Genomic DNA, 10,059 nt, shown 5'->3' with positions numbered 1-10,059 from the left:
TCTCTCATTGGAGAGGACCAGCAAGAGCTGCTGAAAGACTCAAAACCTTTAAAACTTCACGGTTCCCCTAAGGGCTTCAAGAAATAATGTCCTTCCTGATCCTAAACCACAAAGGTCCCCACCTTTAAATAAATTTTGAGGATCATTTCTAAAAAGACCGAGCATGAGTCCTGCTTTACAAGAGTGAAAGGCACACAAGTACCCCCATAGCTTAACGTCTGTGGACTTCAGGCTCCTCCAGCTTTTATCTGGGTCCTGGCCTCCTCCCAGTGCATCGCCTCCATCCTGGCCTCTCTGCAGCCCAGCATGGAGGGGCCACCTTCTCTCGGGACACTGGGGATCACTCACATTTAAAGAAAAGGTCTGGCTTTACAAGCAGCTTTTACGCCCTGGAGAGTACATTTGAATTGTACTAAGCCAGCAGATCACTAGATGGCCTCATAACCTCAGCGATTTGGACAGATCCAGGCTTGGCCTGCATAATCGCCAGATTTATTTTTAAAAACCTGGTACCCTAAGTGCTGCAGGACTTACTATCATCACCTCAGGCAGTGCGCAAGACCCTTTTCAAAAGGCATTGTGTGAGATTTGGGACACTTTGTCCCATAGGGAAGCTAGAGAAAACCACGTTTGTCATTCTTGTTGTCAGAAGCTGCTTCTATTCCCTAAATCCCAGCAGATGGGACTGGAAATGGGGCAGAGACCTGATGGGAGCTGTTGGAGAGCCACTAATCAATGCAGCAAAACCTGTCCCCGCAGGAGGGATGGCCGTGGGATCGCAGCAGCGGACCAGCCAGCTGGGAATCCAGGAAGCACCTCCAGCACTGGCCTGGCCTGGCTGCACCCTCAGCAGGGGCTTGGCCCTGGGCCCACCTGGGAGGGGGCAAACCCCCCCGGGGGGTTCCCCCTGTGGAGGACGGCAGCCAGGGAAGGGGGAGACGCAGGAGGGTTTGGTTCCTTGCCCAGCCACTGGCGAGTCGCAGTCACTGCCTGGTGAAAACACACTTTGTGGTCTCGGAGGAAACACCCCTGTTCGTAGGTTGTCAGGTGCTTACCTACCGCACGGCTGCGCCTTCGCGAGTAACCACAAAATAGTGCTTTAAGGGAAGACCCCTCCTCACGTCCACACCGGAGAGAGTTTGGGCAGGAGAGAAGCGAAGGGAGCCATAGAGCAGCAGAAATATTAACGAGGCAGATGGAGCATGGGGAAGAGAAACACGCAGAGGAGAAGACAGAGGTTCAGCTTGCCTGAGGAACAGACCCGGCACTGGAGCACTGGCTGGCCAGTCTTGCGGTGGCCGGTGCCTTCAGCAGCTGTCGCTGTTACAGAGACAGGGAACCTTGGTTAGGCCGTAGCCCATTTGTCGGTGGCCCTGATCTGATGTGCAAAGGAAGAAAAAAAAAAAATCCTCATTCTCACTGCTGTCAAATTTGGATATGTGTTATTAGCACATTTCCTATGTGGATTTTTATTAACATTTTAAAATACAGAGCTGGTTTACATTGACGCAAGTCTTTTAAAAAGTATTTTAAATGACGCAGGAAGACAGCAAGCACATGACACTGGTCAGTGATCTGGATTTTGAGAGGCGCAGACCCAGGCCGCTGCCCCGAAGCGCTGCGGTGTGGAAAAAAACCAACCCCAAGCACCTGCGAAGCTGCCGGGGCCGAGGCCGCACGCTCCGCGGCGCTGCCGCTTTAAGGGCGGGCGGGGAGCCCGGCCCTCCTCGGCCCGGCCCGGCCCGGCCTGGCCCCCGCGCAGCGGGGCGGGGCGTAACGGCAGCAGCGGCCGGGAGCAGCAGGTAGGTGTGGGCCGGCCGCGCCCGGGCCCCGGTCCCGCCCCGGTGGGGGGCGGTGCGGTCGCGGCCGGGCGGGCAGCCTGGCCGGGCCAGGACCGGCGGAGGGGCGGCCTGCGGGGCTCGGCGCGGCGCGGCCGGGCCTGCGCGGGGCGGGCCGGCCCAGGCGGTGGCGGTGGCCGCGGTGCCGGCCTTCTCCTTACCGCTGCCCTTGCGGGCGCGGCGCTGGGGCTGTCTGTGCCCCCCCCGGAGGCTCGCGGCCGCTGTGCAGAGGGGTGCCCAGCCCGGGGTGACGAGCTGGGGATGTCTGGGTGGAAGCGGTGACTGTCCCGGTGGCTCGCTCCGGGCTGCAGGCGCGTCGCTCGTGGCCGCAGGGCTGGGTGACAGCGAGCTGTTTGCCTCCCTCGCTGCAGCGGGCAGCCTTTGGCCTCGGCTAGGTCTGCCTTCCTCCCATGGGAAACGTGGGGTCAGTGTGGTTATGCTTTGAAAGGCACCTGCTGCTTTAAAAAAAAAAAAAGCTTAAATTGCACAGGAAGTGGGTTTTGGGGTGGTTTTTTGGTGGGTTTTGCTTGGGTTTGGTTTTGTCCCCGTTCCCAAGTTCTGCTCACCCACTGATTTTGTTCCCAATGAGATGGGAAGCCCAGGAGTGTCAAACACAAGGATGTCTATCTTGATGCCTTCCTGCACTAAACGCTTAAGCTCAGTTTGGTGTTTTGAGCACAGAGCTCTTGGCAGATATTTCTCTACAGACAATTAATTTAAAAAGAGTAACCACCATGACAGGCAATGCAACATACACGCTACTGAATCTCAGCCCTGCTGATCTGCAGCAATTCATGGGGAAAAAAGCATACAGAATTAGCTGACAAGATTTGTATCTCTCATTGATTTCAGTTAACTTCGTGCTTCCCTTAGGCAGACGGGGATTATACAGCTCTGCGTTCAAGAAGGAACACATTCGTTAATTACATTCGTTAATTACATTCATTAGTTACATGGACTCTGCTGAATGGCGTTCTCAAATGTGGAAAAATGCAAAACATTCAGTCACATGCATTTATTTGTAATAACAATACAAAGCCTTCAGCCAATGATTTAAACAAAGACTTAACTGGACTATCAGTCTAAATAGCAGAGTCTTACGGGAGGAAAGTTCACAGCTTAACATTTTAGTAAGCGATCAGACTAAACCCAGTACCTAAAGCAGAGGCCAGCACACAACAAAAATGCTGCTAAACACATATGAACTTTTACTGAAGATACAGACAAATAAAGAAAAACTGAAGTAATGAAATACAAAGCGTTAAGACTTTGTTTTATTAGCACATTTTTTCCTATTGTCCCTTTGTCTAGTTTTTTTAAGGACAACCTGCACAGCTCTAGATGGCAAAGCTGGCCACAATTTTTCTGTTGTGAAAAATTGGCAGGGGTGGACTGAAGTTGATTTTCTTCATGGATCGTTCTGCTTTTTCATGAAAACCACTGTGCAAGAGAGAAAACAATCGCAAATAGAGAGTGAGTTTCTCTTGTGTCTGTTCATACTTGTAGTCTTGCTGTTGTGGAAGCACAGGCTTTTTAAATGCTTCTCTGGTCATCAGCTTAGGGGGAGGTTCAAAAGCTGTGCCCTGAAGCAAGTAAGTCCGAGTTACTGAAGAGAAATTAGAGAGCAAGATGAGGAAGGAAAAAAGATATGGAAATAGTTAAAGGATGGATGAAGGAGGAGATCTGAGAAGGAAGGCAGGAGAACAGTTGTTCTTTCTTCAGGCTGCTTGGTAAGGATACTCACAGGACCAGCATAAGAAAGACCCAGAGACTGCAAGAGATGGTGGATGAGGAGGGTATGGTGATGGTGATGAAGTGCCCAGAGGCTCTTCTTCATTTGCCTCTCAGCTGAGTGCTCCTGATTCTTAAATGAGTCTAAACTCTGATTTACCAATCTTCCATTGGCCTTTTTTTCACTGCTTGTGACCTGAAAACTGGCCTTGAGTGGTGTCAGAAGGCCTTTGAGTGTGACCTCCTCGAGTCTGAATGTCTTGCCTTTCAAAAACTTTTTTTTTTTTAATGTGTTGGATTCAGTTTCTCTCTCTTTAGACAGCTTGGAGCATGCTTATATAGTTTCTCACAGGGAGTGGGCTGCAGTGATGGAGGTCTACTTTCTTCTACAGCTGAGAGCATCCACATGAGACTATTGCTCCGTAAGACTAACTGATCCTTTAAAATACAGACTGAAATGCAACAAATTTGGAGTATTCTGATTAAGATCTGTTCTTGGGGATTTATTTTTTTTTTCATTTTGGAGCTGGCAGCCTGACAAATCTGAGGGAGAAAGAGGAAAGTCTTTTGAGGAAATCCTTTAATTGCTTGACTTTAAAAAGATGCTTTCATAGAAAAGATTCATCACCATTATAAAACTTGTAATTAACAACCTGCTGATAACCTTTGCTATGCCCATAGGCCCTGCAATGCCAGAGCCCTACTGCAAAATCTTGAGATTCAATGGAAGAACCTTAAATGGGAGTAGTTTGCTGTTTGTATATCTTCAAGGCAGAGGGAGGGAGATGTTAAAAGACTGCACATTTAATTTTTAGCTCTATCAGCTGTCCTGCTAACTGGTTGTTTCTCATGGGATATGTTTATAGCACTCTCTTGAATGGGTCTCTGGATAGCTTCTTCCTTAAATACCACTTCTTTCAGACTTCAAAGGCTCTTTGGAAAGGGGCAAGGCACACATCCATAGTCACACAACAGCATGTCGACCTCCTCTTCCTACAGCCCCGGTGGTGCATAGCTTTGAAGTCACTGAAGAAACATCACTTACGTAGCATTGTTCTCCTTTCAGGAATTGTCATCCATCACTCTGAAAAACAACATCCTGTGAGTTTGTTTCAAGCTTTCTGCCTCATCACCTGCTTCAGATAAGCTGTGCTCCAAGCTTTCCTGGGGAGGGTTTGTCCTTGGAGAGACATGGCCTTCCGCGGCTGGAGGTGGCTCCTCCTCTTGGGCAGGCGGAACACCTTTGCCAAGGCTTGGAGGAGCAGGAGGGAAGGCCCCTCTCTGCGCTGGAAGCGTTGCTGCCATTGGAGTGCCGGCAAGTCTCTCGACCCTGAGGTGAGAGCATTTTTGGAGGAGAACACGGAGGTCACCAGCAGCGGGCACCTCACACCAGAGATACGACTGCGCCTCCTCACCCCTCGCTGCAGGTTCTGGAGGGAAAAACCTGACCTGTGGCCTTATGGGGACCCATTCTGGGCAATTTACTGGCCAGGAGGCCAAGCCCTCTCCAGGTACGCAGCATGCATCACCAAAGTTGCTAAGTGCAGTCTGCTGCGGGCCATTTGTCAGACCTGACTCTGCTTATACAGGAGAGATGCAATCTCTGCTGGTCAGCAGTGAAGTTTCAGCACCTGCTGCATATAGAATAACTTGCTTCTCTTAAGTTGAAATCTGTTGTCTTCAGTGGCGATGCATGTGTTGACAATGGGGCTGAATTTGGATCTCTGGAAGGGCTGTGCAGTTGCCATCAAAACTTAGTGAGGTGTTTAATTCTATCACTCATTGTCTCTCCAGATAGGAGGATTGCTATTTTGCCGTAACACATGGGGGTTTTTTTGTAGGAGAGACAGGAGACTGGATGTGTGTCTGGTCTGTTGAGAAAAGTAGGTTTATGCTGATGCAGTTGGAGTGCTGGTTAGCCTGAATCACTCCCCTCATTCAGGATTTCAGCAGCCTTATTGTCAAGCCTTATTGTGCCTGTCTTAGTCACATCAGAAGCCACATTTTGATTTTGGCCACTTACTGTCAAAATGTCTTTAATGTTTCCGATTCCCAGGAACTAGTTAGAGTTCTTTTACTCTGTAAAATCAAATCTCTCACTTTGAACAGCAGAAAAAGTTCATAGTTGTTACAGCAAAGAACAAGCTGTCAGACATTGCCACATAGACAAAAGGGAAGGATCTGAATTGGGGCTTTGCTGTTTTTCTGCAAGAAAGCATAAATAGGAATGCATTTTTGACCAGTAAAAAGATGAGTCTTACAGTTAAATTGTGAGCTGATTAGCCTGCCACGTAGATGAACTACACATTGCATAATTAAATTAAGGTAATATCTACATTTTGTTATTGTACAAGTCATATGCCCAGATATTTGGGTAGCAATAATCTGGCATTTCACCACTTTATTGACTTATTGTTTATGCACTTGTTTTGATGTATTGGGAATGTCAGAAATTAGCTGCATAATCTGGAAAAGTAAAAAGAAAAAGGGAGCATGAAAACATGCTGCTTCCATAACTGTGCTCGTTTCACAGTTGGCATTTCCACGTCAGGAGTCTCCTATTTCAAGCTATTCCTCTTGGTGTAACTTAAGATATCTCCTTCACCCAGCATGGCAGGCAGCAGTCTCCAACAGCAGCGTAACACACTGCGTGTGTGTGCCAGGGGATACAGTCGGTTCCAGCTGTCCTAAGTCCCCACAATCATTAGCAGTAACTTGAGAACCACTCAGCTGGAAATAAGGCACTTGCAGCTTTAGGCCAGATCATGCTCTACACGAGTTACTGCTGGAAAGTCATTGCAAATCCGAGCATAGCCCCTAGAAAAGGGGAAATGGAGCACTTTCTGTGGAGGTCCCACCCCTGTCCTCCACCCTGTTGGTAAACTATAGGCTGTCCTTGGAGAAATGAAGGCCACAGGAGGAGTGTTGCCAGACAGCTGAGCTGCTGAGCCGCTGCACAAATGTCCTGCCTGGGTGCCCTCAGAAAAGAGAGCATCCTTAGAGCTTCAAAGAAGCAAATAATGCTGCAACATCATGGTAACAGTGTAACAAAGCTGTGTGCCAGACCTTACAAGAGAAGGTGATTTTCATTAAATCTGAGCCAGTTTCACTCATTGGATTCATAACCACATACTCACAAGCACCAAGCTGTGCATGTCCAAGCTCTCTGGTAGGATTCCTTGTGACGAAATGTAGAACAAGAGGCATGGGATGTCAGGTCCTCTTCATGTCTCCTGGCTTCCTGATCTGGGTATTTGTATCTTCAGTCCTGGTCTTGACCTTCCTGCTGTGGTCTCTTAATGGCTTGAACTGTTTAGTTTGAAGGTAGGTTGTCTTTTTTCCCCTCCCACTCTGGGCTCCTAGGAATCTGCATACAGATGTGCTGGGATCTAGGTGCCATTAACACTTGACACTCTTACTAGGCATCCTTCTGCCATTCCTGTCAGTGCTTTTACGCCCAGACATTTCCATCCATCAGTTCCTCATTTACACCAATGTTAACATTTCCATTACAGTTCTCTGCATTGGAACCCACCTGCAAAAGCTGTGCTTACCAGTAGCCCTGTGTGAAGAGTCAGCCATCACCCTCCATGCCAGAAGACAACACAAATGTAGAATCCTTTCCTGTTTCTACTTTAACATAAGTTAGGGCAATTGGTAGTAAATTTATGGTGATTTGCAGTAATTTATGTCAGCTAGGGCTCTTCCCCTTGTCACTTAGGGCCTTCCCCTTTGCAGAAGGTTGAATTTCAAGGCAACTGTTAAAGTTCTGAACCCTCCGTAACGGTTATATGATTCGTAGTGTTACTAATAACTGCTGCTTGCCTTCTGTCAGTTCTCCATTTCCAGCCTAGAGGTTTTTGCTTGCTGACTCCTATTGGCAGGTGTCAGGAACTAGAGGAAGATACTTTTTCTGCTCACCGCTGCTCTAGTCTCATTTTCTTGTGGCTACTCAGGAACAACATTAAGCAGACTAGAAGTATTTGCATCTGTGTCTGCATGGCTCAGGAAAAGAAAGAGGAGAAATTCCTCTTCCTCCCAGCAGTTGCACAAGCAGCATTTCAGGGCTATGGGTAGGCCTTGTCTTTTGATGGGTGCAGTATTCACTGCGAATACATCTTCATGTTTCTTCAGTAAGATTGCTTTTAATTTCTACAAATCCTTACCTTCCTGTTTCTGATGCCAAGCATTTTAGTTACCTTGAACTTTGTGTCCATTTATTAGTTAAGCTCACCTGTCAGAGAAAGAGCTGATTGAAATAAAATTTTGCTTACTTGGCGGGATTTCTTTTTGTTTGGGGCGTGGGGGACAAGTAAGGGAGAAAGATGATGGTTCTTGATTTTTGTATCAGCAGAGACAAATAATGAGCTATGTAACAGCTGCACATATGGAATAGTGTTTTTAAGATGCCATGCTTCATTACATGTATGGCAAGAACTCTTATGCAGTGTAATGCAAAACTGAGAAATTTGCATAATCTTGTTCATCGCTTTAACAGTTTTTCTTTTCAGGTATATTTTAGATAATCCACGTGTTGTTAAAGGACGATCGGTTTTGGATCTTGGAAGTGGATGTGGAGCAACAGCAATAGCTGCTGTGATGAGTGGTGCATCGCAAGTCCTTGCTAATGACATTGACCCTAGTAAGGCCTTTTTTTTTTCATCTATGTGGAAAGATATTTACTAATTTTTAAAGCACATTTAACACAGACTTGACTTTGCTCCATTTGGAAGAAATTCAGGTTCCGAACAGAGTTCTACGAATGCTAAAAAGATGAATGGATTTTGCAAGTGTTAGAAGCTGGGTTGTACCAGCCTATCTTGCACCGAGCGTATCTCCATAGCTCGTTAGAATGAAAAACAGCAAAGTTTCTATCAAGTGTTGCCTATACACCATCATGGCTGGTTTGGAAAAGAACTCCAAGCGCAGGCAGCAAGTTGCCTTCTCCGTAGGACCATAGCATTTTCATATGTTGGGACCTAGATTTTGCCTTTTTCCCCCAGACTTTGTTTTCCCGTAATTGACTTATGAATTCAGTTTATTCATAATTTAATTACTCATTGGTTAGGGAGGAAGTATATCCATAGATTAAGGCAGTTGGATATTCTGGTTTGGTTCTGTGATTGGTTTCCATTGGCATCCATTCCAGGATAGTTCTTTCCTCTGTCACGGTGCAATGAGGATAAAATTCTTATCACTTTATGCCAGATTTTGACCCCTAATGAAAACTGTGGAAGTCCCTAGATAGGATAAACAAAAACGTTTAAGAGATGAAATTTAAAGATGTGTCAAGGAAATTTGTAAGGGGGCTGAATGGCAGAATCCTAAAATGTAACTTCCATTTTACTTTGACTTTTCTTCAGTTGCAGGAATGGCAATGATCTTGAACTGTGAACTGAACCACCTGAACCCCTTCCCCATAACCATTAAGAACATCATTAATTCAGAGGCCGGCAACTGGGACCTGATTGTTCTAGGAGATATGTTTTATGATGAACAACTTGCTGATGGTCTGCATCATTGGCTGAGGAAATGCATGAGGATACAGCAAACTGAAGTGCTGATTGGTGACCCTGGCAGGCATCAGTTTTTAAGCCACAGCATTCACAGTCAATTGCACAAAGTTATAGAATATTCACTTCCTGAGTATACTAGACAAGAAAACAATGGATTAACATCAAGTATCGTCTGGAGTTATCAGCCCTCAAATAGCTTAGAAAACTGTTGAAGCTGGCTTTCTAATGAATTTTGTCTCACTTGGTTGGCTTTTTTTCTAAGTATGTAAAATGAAAATGGGAAATAAACACAGAACATATCTGTTGATGCAAAGCAGATTACTGTACCTTCACTATACTGATTTTAGTCATACTCACTGAGGCTTTCGCTCCATTTGAGGTAAAAACTACATGCCAACTGTATTCAAAGGGGCCTGCACTGAAGTGCAAATCCAATGACGAGTTACATGTAAGAGTTTGCATGCTTGATGTTTTTTATGTATATTCATGTCTTGCTCTCCAACACTCTTGTGGAATGTTTTGGACGTCCAGCATACTGCTCTGGGGAGAGGCAGGGGCTGAAAGACTACTGCACTGCTTTCACATGCTTTTGCAGCTTATTTACAGAGAAAATTATTGCTGTCCATAAAACTCTCTGCTAGATTATTAGCTCATACTATGCTCAACTTAAAGTGCCTTGCTCTTCCTCTGGATATCTCTTCTGAATGTCAAAGTAACTAATTTGAATCTCCCCCTTCCCCTCTATAATAAAAATTTACTCTTCCTTGAAGCTGCCAGAGTGATTATTTAGGAGTTGCATACAAATCTAAACTATGCTGCTTGAATTCTAGCCAAAGTAAAAGTTTTTAATAAGTGGAAAGTGACTAAATAGTAACAGCTATAGGGTAACTTTATCCCCTGAAGAGTAGGGTCAAATGATCTACATTCCCTAACTTTGCAGGGGTAAAAAAGGCAGTCTGTCACCATGGGAAGCT

The 10,059-nt window shown here is 46.0% G+C and overlaps 1 protein-coding gene across 1 annotated transcript; it reads left to right on the top strand.

Moving 5' to 3' along the window:
* The first annotated feature begins 1,777 nt into the window (after positions 1 to 1,777).
* ETFBKMT (electron transfer flavoprotein subunit beta lysine methyltransferase) lies at positions 1,778 to 9,848 on the top strand. Its single transcript, XM_059816980.1, has 4 exons — positions 1,778 to 1,802; positions 4,636 to 5,080; positions 8,081 to 8,211; positions 8,933 to 9,848. The coding sequence occupies exons 2-4, from the start codon at positions 4,761 to 4,763 to the stop codon at positions 9,295 to 9,297; spliced, it is 816 nt and encodes a 271-aa protein (XP_059672963.1). The 5' UTR covers positions 1,778 to 1,802; positions 4,636 to 4,760; the 3' UTR covers positions 9,298 to 9,848.
* The last annotated feature ends 211 nt before the right edge of the window (positions 9,849 to 10,059 follow it).

The sequence above is a fragment of the Gavia stellata genome, chromosome 4 (genome assembly GCF_030936135.1).
Source record: "Gavia stellata isolate bGavSte3 chromosome 4, bGavSte3.hap2, whole genome shotgun sequence".
Classification (NCBI taxonomy): domain Eukaryota; kingdom Metazoa; phylum Chordata; class Aves; order Gaviiformes; family Gaviidae; genus Gavia; species Gavia stellata.
Note: the sequence above shows the minus strand (reverse complement) of the source record. Positions and strands in the feature narration are given on the sequence as shown.